This window comes from Scardinius erythrophthalmus, assembly GCF_964197995.2.
Source record: "Scardinius erythrophthalmus genome assembly, chromosome: 21".
Taxonomy (NCBI): domain Eukaryota; kingdom Metazoa; phylum Chordata; class Actinopteri; order Cypriniformes; family Leuciscidae; genus Scardinius; species Scardinius erythrophthalmus.
This window is the reverse complement of record NC_138241.1, coordinates 6886072-6900633: the sequence shown is the minus strand read 5'-3', so window position 1 is coordinate 6900633 and position 14562 is coordinate 6886072. Positions and strand designations below refer to the sequence as shown.

Sequence of the window (14562 nt, the reverse complement as noted above, 5' to 3'; positions counted from 1 at the left end):
CACACACACACACACACACACACACACACACAGACACACACACACACACACACACACACACACACACAGACACACACACACACACACACACACACACACACTCAAAGCTGAAGGGAAGAGGAAGCTACTGAATATTTCTTTTTAAAAACGTACATGTCCTTAGTGGACAATGACGTGAAACAACACGCTGATGTGTTTGGGTGAGGAATCGGGAAGTATGTCAAGAACATGTCTGGATCACACATGACATGAGGTGAAGAAAACACCATGAGCTAAGAGATCATTCCACACATTCATTTGTTCCCTCGTTTTAGCTGTAATAGTCACTCGCTCAATTCTGTTCAATCGTAAATGTAACAATTAAAGCAAGGGAACAGATCAAAACAATCTGTCCACAATTTAACTAAATAAATGAAAAAAATTTGAATAAATATATATTTTTTGCCACATATTAATAAATAGATTTTTTTCTTCTGAATGTCTTATAAGGGGCTTTGTAATATTTCACTCCAAAATCAAAAGAAAGAAATACAAAATGTTACTCAGCTGAAAGAGAAGGAAGCCTGAAAATCATTTTTCACATTTAACACTTTTGCCCCAAAACCTTATCTCAATAAATCTCAATCTCATTACTGTAATGCAGAAAAAAATATTTGTTATTATATCATATTTAAATTGTTTTATATTGTATTTAAATACATTTAAATGATGTATGATTTAAATTGAGTATATTATTGAAGTATTTACCACTAACATTCATATTTGTTACTCTCTTTATTCTATGTAGTATACTCTCTTCATTTAGTAGTATTTAAAAAAGAAACTATTACTGAAATGAGAATCTAACTAGAATAATGGGAATCATCCAACATTTATTAAAAAATGTAATTTATTAAACATTTATTAAAAATGTCTTGACACATTATGATAATAGGAATATTATAAAATAATAATACAGTAATAAGTGTCATGAAAACCCTATTACAACAAACTCACAAAAACCTTACCATTAGAGACTTCTACTATCATCAACAAATCAAATCAAATTGATAATTTTTGTTTTTTTGAAATATCAACAAATCAGCATTATAACTGCAGAGCTATTGATATGAAAAATAAGGAAGAACATTTAACAGGTCTAATAATATTTTCATTACGAATACGGGCACAATCTTGGAACCAATGACACACATCAGTTTAACAGAAATAATAAAGGCATAGTTGCTTTTTTGCACATTCTTCTTTTAAGTTTTAGTCTACATCAATGTCTTCTGTGTATCAGAATAATTCCTAGTGTCATCGCCTTCATGATCAGACGTACCGCTGTATCAGTGTTCTTATTTGCACATATATATTTGATTTGAAGAAGACGGGATGAAAAATGTGTGCATACTGCATACGCGGTGCTGGTTCATGTTTGGAGTATATGAATTATGTCCGATACATGCTTGCTCTGGTCTGGATATGAATCGTGATCCACGTTGCGAGTGTTGCTAAAGAAACCGCTCTCATGCACACTCATATGTTTCACGTGTTGGTAGTCAAACTCCAGCTCCACACTTGTGTGTTACTGTACTGTGGGAACATACCCTATGAGTGTATGCGCAGCGCTCAAACGGTCTCCTGTGACATTTGAATTCTCCGCTGTAATGAGATCTCATGCATAATACAACGCTGTGATTGGATTAAAAGAGTTAATTCTCATGAATAATGCGGCAAAAAGCTCAGAAACTCAAGACATAGACGCGCACTTGCAGCCAATCACCACTCCACTTTCAATGAGGCTGGTTCCACTTTGCTTTTCAAACCGGAAGAACGAAATGGCTCCAATAAATGAAAAAATAACCACCTTTCCCTTAATAATAAACATAATGAGTGCTATTGTGGTTTTCATTGGTGTGCAACAGATCTGTTAACATCACAAAAAATGTGTTAGGGTTTCATGACCTTTTAAATAATCATTATACAACAAAAGCTCTTACTGTGAACACATCATCATCTCCAAGTTCAGCCTCATTTTGAAGTGTTGAAGAGGAAGTTGTGGAACCTAAAATAAAACACACAAACAGGAGACATGAGCCGACAGACCTTCACATATCCTGTCGGTTAATGGTGGTGTTTGAGGTTGGAGAGAGAAAGAAACTGACGAGACGACAGTGAAAGATTGATTGATGGATGAAACACAACTCCAGCCAGAAGTCCTAGAGCGCATCACTGACGTGTTTAACCTATTTTTCTTTAACACAGATGGTTGTAGTTAATTTAAAGTATTGGAGCACATTTAAAAATATGCTTTAGTATTTGTTTCTGTTGTTCTAAACAAAAACACAATATGCTTCTGAAATAGTAAAAGCGGTTTAAACTTCTCTGTTTCTTTTAAAGTCCCCCTGTGGTGAAAATCAAGCTTTTAATGTTGTTTATATGTCGATGTGGTGTTTTCGATATGATTTAAAGGCAGGGTAGGTAGGATTTTTCTAAAAAAAAAAAACATTCCAAATTTGTTTAAACTGTCTTTATATACCAATACATAATTAAAATGTAAGTACTCTGAAAAAGAGAGTATAAAAATCGAGTGTCTGTAGACCTCTCACGACTGTTGTAAACACAGCTCATTATTTCCATTCACTCCACCCCCTCCCTTCTGAGCTCCTTCCAAAGCCACGCCCCGAAAGCACATGAACGCGCGACGCCAAACGCTCAGGCTCAGCTGGAAGACGCATTTATTTACCTGAGACGAGTGGAGAGGAAGGAGCGCAGTGCATGCAGTGACATCATGTCAGAATCACATGTAATAAAATACCTAACTTTATCACTATGAATATAAACAAATAAGATGGCTTTTAGTACTCACTATCAAGCTAGCATATCGATACTGGTAAAGTTTAAATATATTTTGTTTGATTCGGTAACGAGCTATATTTATAAGGCAAAGCTAAAAACAGGTTGCATTGGTACACGTTTTTCCATTACCATCAGTTAAACTGTGATGAAGGTGAATTTCGTGTAAGATTCATAACATATACAGTGTTTTGCATGTAAGAGTTTCCATGATGAAAACATTGTTGACTCTGATGAGGACTAACGTTACACTCCGGTGACAAGTACCGCTTCGTCGGTTCGAGGACAGGTCCGGGGTCGAGGGCGAAGCAGAGGAGGTCGTTCAAGAGTGTGGGCAACCAGGGTACGAGGAAGTAGTTTTTGCCTTGTTTGCCTTCGCTGACTGAATATGCAGGTGCTTTGAATTTTGAATGCTCTTTCTCTGCCATAATTTTACTCTTCGTAGGTTCCGCGCCTCTCTTGTCTTGCACTCCTCAAATCAAACGGGTGTGCGCGCATATGGGCAGATCTTGTAGCAACAGGGGTGGTAGCCATGGTTGCGAGAGTGAGTGACAGTCCCGAATGGAAATAATGAGCTGTGTTTATTGCAGATTAAAAGGTCTACAGTCACTCGATTTTTATACTCTCTTTTTCAGAGCACTTACATTTTAATTATGTATTGGTATATAAAGACAGTTTAAACAAATTTGAAAAAAAGTTTTTTTTACAAAAATCCTACCTACCCTACCTTTAAGACAAACCATGTGTCAATTCATAAAGCCTGTTTTATACTTCTGCGTCGAACTGCCGCCGTAGCTACGTCATAGGCTGTGTGTAGCGCGCGTACCCTACGGCGTACCCTGACGTGCACCTCTCCAAAAATGTAACAACGCGTCAATTCTACGCGGACACAAGCGCGGTGATTGGTCTGCCAGAACCCCTCCCTCGGGGTTTCACATGCTCCCTAGGTGCGCGTCAACGCGGACAACGACACAGAAGTATAAATTAAAACCAACACGTTGCCTACGGCGTATAGGCTCCGGCGTAGGTCCGACGCAGAAGTATAATGAGGCCATAAGTCGACACCATTGCTGAGTATTTTCTCCTTAAAACTGCAGTGAAAAAAAGACAGTCTCAAAAACATGGTTTGAAATTGCTGGTGTTTCTGACGTCACAAACTACCTTGTAACCAATCAGATCAACGTGTGATCGTCAACAAGTGGATCTCTGAGCTGGTGTGAGTGAGTGGAGGTGGGGCTATTTTAAGGCATGAATTTTGCATTTTTTTTTTTTAAGGAAAAACATTTAAATGTCATTCCGTTAATCAAAGATGAGTTTTAAGGGATGCAATTATTGACTAAAGGGGGACTTTAATAAATATTCATGTTTTGTTGGTTTGAATAAGCAATGCTTTTTTGTTTTGTTTTTTTCTAGCTAATACAACAGTGGTCTTAGACTTCCTACTGACACCTACTGGTGTGGATGCAGCATCACTCACACACTATTTTTTAATTGATGCAATTGCGGATATACCCTATTCATTGATGTATTTGTCACCCAAGATTAACACCCCAACCAAAAGCGTCTAATAATAATGGTGAAACTAAGATAAAGTGAGTAGTCAGCAGATCATGTGATCTCAACATGGCTGCCACCATGAGGGGAGACCCCTCTAATATGCCTAGAGTCTTCCTCATTCGTGAGTGCATAGCATTTTATTTCCAATATGCATGCAACTTTTGTTTTTCATTTTTAAGCCTGGAAACATGCAAGTGTTTTTCTACTTTCAATGTTCTCACCCTCCGTTATGTCCTCCAAGGCTTTCCGCACACCTCTGTCGAAGGCACGGGCATCGGCGGGGCTCTGGAACGTCAAGCCGCATTTTTTGTTTTCGACCTTCCAGTGGTGAAATGTGGGCGTGGCCTTCGTGTAGATCAGATCCTTCCTCACGAAACATTCCAAAATCACCTGCCAGCCAAAACAAGCGAGACATATCTGAGACTGAGCCCACAGCCTTCTGCTGCTGCGGCACTGCTAGAGGTCATTGTCTGAGAAAAGTCTTGCAAATCACATAACAAATGGATTTGTAACCAGATTTGTCTTGGAAAAGAACCCAGCATGCAAAACTCCCCAGGTTGTAAATCAGCTTGATTTCCCAGAAGCCCCCGGGGAGGAAGACTATGAATATTGGTGCCACACCTGCTTGTCTTTGAGGCGCTCGCCATGGATGAGGAAGTCGCTGTGTCCGGTCAGCTCAGCGGGCATCACCTTACAGACGCCCACCCTGCTGAGGCCCCCCCCCTCCTGTGCCAGCCATCCCCCACTCGAGTCATCTCGGGTCATGACCACCGCTTTCACGCGCACAATGTAACTGTCACTGAGAAAGAGAAAAAAGGACACATGAATGGGACATCATTCAAATTAGGGATTAGCTAATATTTGCAACAAATTGAATTTATGTCATATAAAAAAATTGCACTGTGAAAATCACGATTCAATTCACATTTATTTGTATAGTGCTTTTCACAATACATATTGTTTCAAAGCAGCTTTACAGAAAATGCATGTGTATACATTACAATTTAGAGTGATTTGTTATCAGAGGTGACGGTGTCCAAGTTATGCAATTTCAGAAATGTACATATACAAATCACACAATTAACTAATAATGTATTAATTTATACAATGTATTCATTTAAGGCAGACACAATGAGCTCATTGAAGTAATGAATGCGTTTTTGTTAACAAATTATTAGGATATGTAGACAGATGTAACATTGGTGATGATTTTAATACCATATGTTTGTCTCTTATAATATTGGTTTTGATTTAAATTTCAGTAGCATAAATGGTAACGTAAGTAACAGTAAAATAACATTACTTATTACATAATTTTGTGGAAACTGATATTTATTTCTCAGGATTCTTTGATGAATAAAAAGTTCAAAATCAATTATTCAAAACTGAAATCCTTTGTAACATTCTACACAGTTTTCACTCTTTTACACTTTTAAACAATTTAATGCTTTCTTGCTGAATAAAACTATTAAATTTCTTTAAAAAAATCTTATGGAGACCAACTTTTTGAATGGTAGTGTAAATTCAATAAATAAATTGATTTATTGATTTTATCATTTAAACTGGGAATGCACTGATATGAACATTTTGTCCAATACCGATAATTATTTATATTTGAAAGCCAATAACCGATATTTTGGCCGATAAATCTAAATCCAAATTTTTATATACATTTTGACAGCCTGATTATAAAAAACAAAGTCTCAATATTAAAAGCCACGTCCCAAGCACACATTTATAATGTTTTCATAATAATTTTATGTAGCCTATATAACAGAGTTATATAATCTGCACATTGCACTTTACTGTATTTTCCTTTTTTGAAGTCATCAAAAATCATATTTCAAGCAATTCAAAACCATCACGATGAACAGTGAACATCTGAAGCGTCTCAGCTGAAGGAAATAATCCATTATTTATCGGCTTCAATATATCGGCCAAATTTTCTTATCAGGCCGATAACGATAACATTAAGAATGATCATATATAGGCTGATAGTGATATGGTGGCCGATATATCGTGATATATAAAACTAATTTTATTTCAATAAATGTAATTTTATTTTAGCCATATCCTACCCCAGTAACACTCTAAATCCAGCTGTGTTTTCTCCATTCATCTGCGGCTTTACACAATGATGTCAGACATAGCAATGGGGAAATCAAGCATCAACACCTTAGGCCAAACCAAGGCCTGTCAGTATGAAATCCACAATATTCACAGTGTTACACACAGCCAGAGGACAAGGCGGCAATATTAAAACCAAATTTCAAAAGTCATCCAAAAAGGCACCTGCACTCACAGTGGTCCGGAGCCCGAGCCAGGTATCCTTTCAAACCAACCCAACCGTTCTTCCCCTGTAATGCTGTGAAAGCCTGCAGTCAGCCTTATATGGTAACCTGAGCTGGCGTGTTCAATAATTAACCAGAGAAGGAGAGCGGACGGGTGAGGAGGTGAGGGCACGTCTCAAGACCAGAGAGCAACTAAATCAATAGACTGAGCCAGAGGAAGGAAACGGCCTCGTGTACGTGTGAACGCTCACAATCTACATGAAGACCTCAAACCTCTGACTCACAAATAACCAGGAGGAAAGAAAAGACACTGTTAATATCTCAGTTGTTTCCCACCAGATAGTAGTGAGATTGAGAGCAAATGAAGACTTCTCAGGTTTTTCAAGTAGGAAAAAACCCTAGTAATCTCACGCGTCTCCTCTAGAATTTCAGGAGATCTCAACAACGTCTCAAACTGTGCTCAGACAGATGGTGTACTGTATAAGCAGGAGGAAGTGACTGGGAGAAACCACAACACTCAATATAGTAAAGTCCCGCCTATCAGATAAAAGAGCCAGTTGCTTTTGGGTAAAGGCAACGCTTTAGCAGGACCTGAAAAATACATCAGCTAAAGCAGCTAAATGTATGATGCCATTTTTATCAGATAATATTGGTGATTTGCCATGTTTTTGAAACACAGGATTAGCCAAAAGTTTGAAATAATAGAGCACCGAGGCTGCATTAATTTGATCAAAAATACTGTAAAAACAAACAGTAAATATCATGAAATATTATTACAATTTAAAATAATTTTCTATTATGATACGTTTTAAAATGTAATATATTTGTGTGATCAAAGCTGAATTTTCAGCATCATTACTCCAGTCTTCAGTGTCACATGATCCTTCAGAAATCATTCTAATATGCTGATTCGGTGATTATTTATAATAGTTGTTATTATTATTATCAATGGTTTTTTTTTGGTTGTGGAAATCATGATACATTTCTTTTTAGGATTTGCTGGCAAAAGAGAACGTGACAGAGCTCGTAATAAAAGAGATGATGGCGTTTTTATTACCCAACAGGTGAGTATGGTATTTTATTGAACAGATAAATTGTCCTCTAACAGGGTTCACTGTAAAGCATGTTCTATTGTGAAGTGTCATTTCATTATTTTTGTAGCGCTGTAACAATTTGAGATCCTTTCCATCTAAACTGGTTATCTCCCATAGGCCTAGTAGAGAGTGTTTTATGAGCAGTAGGATAATAATATTCATCTGCACAATCACGCAGAGGCCAAGCACAACCAAAACAATGTTCTTCCGCAAAATGCATGTTTTTTATCACTAGAGGGCAAAAAGTTGCATAGTGTACCTTTAACAAAATGAACTTGAACTATTATTTTTTGAAAGGATTACTGCATGAGTCGAAATGGATTCATTTTTATGACTTTTAGGAGAAACATCTGAGACAAGGCTTATGCTTCAATGAAATATACTGAAACAATAAAATGTTCATCTGGGATGTGAAGTCCCTTTGAAGAGCATCTAGAACAATCTGAGATTGCGTCTAATGAAAAGAGAACACGACAGGATCTACCAAACACGTCGTGGCACGCAGACCACAGCAGCCACATGAGCGGGTATTACGATCATCCATTTGTAATTATTATCCACAGAGACTACGTAGATGTGGCTCCTCTAGTGGAAAGAAATAGAGAAATGATGCTGTCTGTGGGATTAGAATTAATGAGGGAGGAAGTCCTGTGGGAGCAGCACTGTCTAATGTACTTACACTTAGAGAGCCAGGCCAGGGGATTGTCTCTATGCCAGAGTCATTCAATATCAGCAGCTAATTAAAATCAAATCAAATGTAACTCCTCATAAAACTAGGTGTTTTTCATAATTGAACGAGCGGAGGGCTGGTGATTCCTCTCTAAGCTGCAGCTGTCGGTGCGATTCACACCACACGTCCTTCATGTGCCGCTGGGTGTCTGGGGCACTGGGTCCAAAGTGTGTGTATTTTTTGTTTTGTTTTTAGATGTTAGTGTTATTATCTATATACTATTATAGTATTTATTAATATTTTAAATAAGTGGATCTATTTTTTAATTTTCAGTTTAATTTTAAGTTCACCTAAAGTTTTAGTACGTTTGTTAGACCTGTGCTTTTGCCATTTTTATTAGTTAAAAAAAAATCTATTTAGATTTCTTAGTAATTTGTTTCAGTTTTAGTAATTTAAGGTAATACTAAACTTGTTTCTATACTAAACCTTCCTATATATATATATATATATATATATATATATAGGAAGGTTTAGTATAGAAACAAGTTTAGTATGGTAAGCACATTCTCCCTTATTATTGTAATGCAAAACACACAAAAAATTATCATTTAAAATGTAAAAATTATTATATTTTATTTTATTTTTTGATAGGGGGCTTAATTGACATGGAAATGACAATATTGGTCCTTAATTTTTTGTTTTTTTTTTGTTTAAGCAAAAGACAATTTATAATTTTGCCAATGAAATGAGACCTAGAAATGTATCGAAATGTACTAATTAAATTGAACAAATTACACATTTTGCACAATATTTAATGAAAACCCAGACAAATAATTAAACCATAAATGGGAAACTACCATGTCTGTTCTGCCAAAATGCCAGACAAATGATCCTAGTAGTCAACGTCAGTCAATTAGTTCACTGGTGGATATCTTTGATTAAAAGCAATGCTAATATTACCGATAAGCTCTCTCACGACGGATCTAAAAGAGGACGCATGATAAAACCTGGATGTTAAATGCAGAAAGGCGAGTGAAAATGTCACTGAAGTATGTGTGAGTGTTTATGTCTGTGTGTGTGAGAGAGTGAGTCATTCTATCCATCTGTGATGTGGAAATTTACAAAAAAAAACCTCCTTTTTCCTCGCTTTTCCCTCGTACGGTTTGAAAGATCGTACCCCTTTACTCTCCGGTGAGTGCAGGAGGGCACGAGAGGGTAAAGCGCCGAGATACAACATCACAAATGCAAGAACTGAAAAGGACTGATTGTCAATCTGAAAATCTTTTTGCTAAAGCATTACCTCTTAACACACAGAAATCTTCTCTTACATTTCGAACACACTCTTATTAGTCACTGAATGTAACGTCTGATTAAAATTAGAGACTGCCATTTCCTTTCTGTGTTGTCATTGTTGCTTCCTGTTGTTTATCTCCTTTGTCCTTCCAAGGACACTAGACATTTATAACAGAAGACCTTTTTTTTTTTTTTTACTTTTTTTATCTTTGGCATTTTAAGTCATCAACATATTTTAGAATTCCTTGCATTACATAGTCTATCTTTACTTGATACAGACGAACAAAGACATCACAATCACGGTATAGGCTACTGAAAAGATACTGAAAGTCTCGGAACCGTAAAATATTCCTGTACTGTTTGAGCAATGGATTCCCATGACCTATCCAGTTGTTCTTCATCACTGTTATAAGGATTTATCTTTAAGACCCTTTTTACAGAGGAGGATTTAGGAATATAATTGAAAGCAAAAAGTCCAGTCTGCAACTCACATGAAGCTTGGAGTGTGTTCGATCTTAAGTTTCTTGAATAGAAAAGATTTGTGTGATGATTCAAAACGTCACCTTTTGTGTTCCACAAAAAAAATAACAGCACTTTTACACTTTTATTCAACCAAGGCTTCTTAGCAAAACTCCAAAACACAGGCGTCTAGTCGGCAGTCATTGCTGTAGTTTAACATTATTACGAGGACATAAAAGATCACAATCTCTACGAATCACTTGAAAAGTAGATTGTGGATGTCTTTAAGATCGATCCCGATATAAAATCATCAGATCGCACACCCCTACAGCAACGCTTAATCCATTTCACAAAAATGATGATTATAAGGGCAGATTGTCAATTAATAAAGACTTCTTTTTGCGCTGTTCCACAATATGACCTCAAAACAAAGTAATGTAATATACACTAAGAAAAGAAGCAATGTAATATAATTGTGCAGAAATGTTGCCACAGACACGGTTTTCCAATGAGCCTGGGTTGGGTTTGAAACAACATGAGGGTGAGTTAATGATGACAACATTTTCATTTCTGATGAAGGGTGTTATCAGACTGTTTTTTTTTTTTTCTAAGATCAACAACTAGTCATTGAAACATAACAAAACAAGAACGAAAACCACACAAATTTAGTCACGACAAAATTTCCATGACCCTGGAAACCCAAAAACCTGTATGACTCAAATGCTTCTGCAATTTTCACTCCAGTCATCCAATGCAGTTGTTTTACCAGTGATAGTTAGCTGGTCATCTTTTCCAAGTAAATAACTGAGAATATTATTTAGCATGTCTCTTTAGCATGCTGGGACATCTACCATCTGGCTTCTCGGGGGGAAAATAGGGTCATAGAATTACAGGCATTTAACAGACATAATGTGAAGCGTGCGCGCACACACACACACACACACACACACACACACACACACACACACACACAACAGAATGTACGAAGGCGGCGAAAGCCACGACTCCCTCTGCTCGCTGCCGTCCCAGGCTGGAAGGTGTCTCAGTTCGGCCTCTCTCCCATCTGTGCGCCAGTGGGCGTCAGGCCAGCGTCACACCCCGCCGTAACCAGCCAACAAACAACTCTCTGAGCGCCGCACAGGTGACACCCCATCAACCGCAACACAACCATCCTTCCTATTCAGATCCTTTCAAACGTGGCACACACGCTCATTCAATTGTAATGGCCTTTTAGAAGGAATCATAATTGAGAAAAACAAAATGGTAACACTTTACTTTAGTGTCATTGTTCCACATGTTACATGTACAGTAATGCATATGCGCAAATAAATGCAACTAACCCTAAACCAAACCGAATCCTAACCCTATAGTAAGTACATGTATTAATACTCAGTACTTAAATGTATAATTACACTGTAACAAGGACACTTTAAAATAAATAACCAAAAATAAATAAATAAGAAAAGCAACAACCCCCATCCGCTTTCGTCCTGCACTCACCCATGAACACAAGTGTCGGACTTGTATTGACTAACAACAAAAAAAGAAGTTTTTTGGAAGTGAAGATGTGTGCAGTTCAATCATGGCAAACTCACAGGGTAGCATGGCTCAATAAATACTGGTTCATCAACACTGATATATATATAATTTGCATTGCTAGACTCTATTTAGGGGAGTTCAAACCCTCCTGTTTTCAAAGATTTCCAGTGAATAATATCGTAAAGGGTTTTAAGGTTTCAACATTTTCTCACTCATGTTGTTCCAAACCCATGAGACTTTTGTTCATCTTCGAAAGACAAATGAAACCTGAGAGATTTCTGTCCCTCCATTGAAAGTCCATGCAACCAAATCTTTGATGCTTCAAAAAGTTCATAAAGACAAACGGTAAACATAAACTCAACCATACATGCTTGACGCATATAAGAATAAACTTATTTTGTTCTTGAGGAAACTCAAACATGCTTGTGTGACATGCAAGAACAAACCTCATTGGTTCTTGTGCTCTATGTTGATCAATGTGAATGTTTATATGTGAATAAAAGCCTAAATTAAATCGATTCATCATGTAAAGCGATTAGCGATGTCTCTCAGAAGACTTGGATTAAACCGCTTGATTCATATGCATTACAACTTTTTGAAGCATGCAAATTTTGATTGTGTTGACATTGAGTTTCAGAAATCTCTCTCTTAAAATATCTTAATTTGTGTTTTGAATAATAAGTCTTATAGCTTTGGAACGACGTGAGGGTGAGTAAATGGTGACAGAATTTTCTTTATTTTTTTGAGAGAACTAACCCTTTAAGTTTCATTCTGTTCCTCAAACAAAACTGTCATATCATGACTTCTGAAAATTAAAATTTTATGATACTTTCATGGTGTGTTTTGTCTTTTTTTTTTTAGAGCTTGACAGCCACTGTTCACTGTATGCTTTCATAGTATGGAAAAGAGTAAAAGAAAGAAACTCAACCAGGTTAGGACCAACATATGGGTGAGTAAATGATGACAGAATTTTAATTTAAAAGTAGGCTAAACTAACATTATAAATGATCCTTTAAAATAAATGGTCTTACATAGATTTCATTTAACCTCACAAAGGTTTCACAAGATTCCCCAGGTTGTCCACACAATGAACCCATCCTCCATTGCAGGAAGACTCACTTGTTTTATGGTCAGGTCAGTCCAGTCAGACACACTAGTTCCACAGAAATGACATATTTCCCCTTGAGATGGAGGTGAGAAAAGGACAAACCTAAATGACCTTGACACAAAACAACAAAAAGTACCAATATATTTCCAAGCTACCCATATTAAAAGGTCATAAAAAGCCACTGGGATTCTTTAGGTGGCTTCCGAAGGGTCGGCAAAAACACCCATTCAGGGGTTCCTTGAAGATAAAAGGTCTACAAGTTCCAGTTTACATAAGGAACAATGACTAAACTTTTTGCAGAATTTCTGTGGCTGTGTATTTTAGTGTACGTGCAGGTTGTCAGGCCACAGAGGAACTGTGGAGAAGTCAGGAGTGAGTGACGGACAGACGGATGTCTCAACATAGTTTAGTCTATTTGATTACAATCAGGGGCACCGGCGTTACAATAGGGCACAATGGTTCCCGTACAATGCGGAATTGTCCACGTTCACTAGGCTTTAAATGATATGTCGCCACCTCTTCCCAGAGTCTCAATGAGATCAACAATGGACGACTCAGGGAATTATGACAGCATGGCCACAAATTAATTCAGTCCGCTATCTTCTCCTGTGAGGCCAAATATATGGTGGGCGACAATGTTGCTGGAAACATTATTCCCAAAATAACAGAGACTGATGAAGGGTACTACCCATCCATAACGCCTGTGCTTCCGAGAATGTTTATTACTCAAACAGACAACTTCTTACTTTCCATAAACCAATTTAAACTCCTTTAACCATTTGTTTAATTCAAACATCACAAATTCACCTTAAAAATTCACATACGCAAGGCTTGATGGTTTATTATTCAACAGTCAAAATCTCTTGTGCTAATCTGACTCATAATATCAAAGATTCTTCAGCCTGTGACTGACACTAGAGGTGGGGGACAGAAATTGATTCGCAAATGCATCACGATTCTCTTTCAAATTGTTCTACATCGATCCACAAACAATTATAGCTGAAATTTTAAATGAATTTTTTATATTTCAGGGTATTGCAAAGCTTAGGATAAAACATTAATAAGTGGCATTCATAAGTACAACGCTGCAAAATCGTTACAGGATCATCATAAAGAAAACCAACCAATGAACTCATTACACATCGCAAGACATAGTTCATCATCACAAAAAAAAACATCACTTTAAAAGTTGATCCATTAACAATCCACATTAACGATCAAGCTTAAGACGGCTCCGAGGCGGCATGTCATCTACACAGAATGAGCTGCCTCTGGTTTTATTACAGCCGCTTATTCGATTCCTATTGGCCAGTCAGCGCAGACATATTTCAGTATGGCGTTTACATCGAATCTTCATACACCATGATCAGCTCACCACAAATTTGCATCCCTGCACTGTTGCTGAAAAACCCAGATGCACTGAGAATCAGATTGTGATCGAAACGCCACATGGACCCCACAACCGCCACCTTTGCAATCCAAAGCAGCGCCTTGCGTTTTAAACCTGCAAAGATACGGCAGCACTGACAGACAAACACAGAGCAGAACGGCACATGACACAACAGAACGATCTGGAAAAACCTGCCTGGACCGGGCTTACCGGCTGCTCTCCGTCATCTCTGTGTATCTAGCGGCGGCGCTCACGGCATCGGCGGGGCGAGCGCTCAGAAGGACGGGGACCGAGCATGTCTGCGTCCAGAAAGCTCCAGCCTC

General features: G+C 37.6%; 1 protein-coding gene across 1 annotated transcript in view; it reads right to left on the bottom strand.

The window, feature by feature from the left end:
• Positions 1 to 14562, bottom strand: part of spred2b (sprouty related EVH1 domain containing 2b) — a 40371-nt gene that overhangs the window by 13671 nt on the left and 12138 nt on the right. Inside the window, exons 2-4 of the mRNA XM_081351809.1 lie at positions 5017 to 5194; positions 4617 to 4785; positions 1983 to 2047 (exon numbers count right to left, since the gene is read on the bottom strand). Coding sequence (XP_081207935.1) covers positions 1983 to 2047; positions 4617 to 4785; positions 5017 to 5194 — 412 coding nt within the window. The remainder of the gene's footprint in view (positions 1 to 1982; positions 2048 to 4616; positions 4786 to 5016; positions 5195 to 14562) is intronic.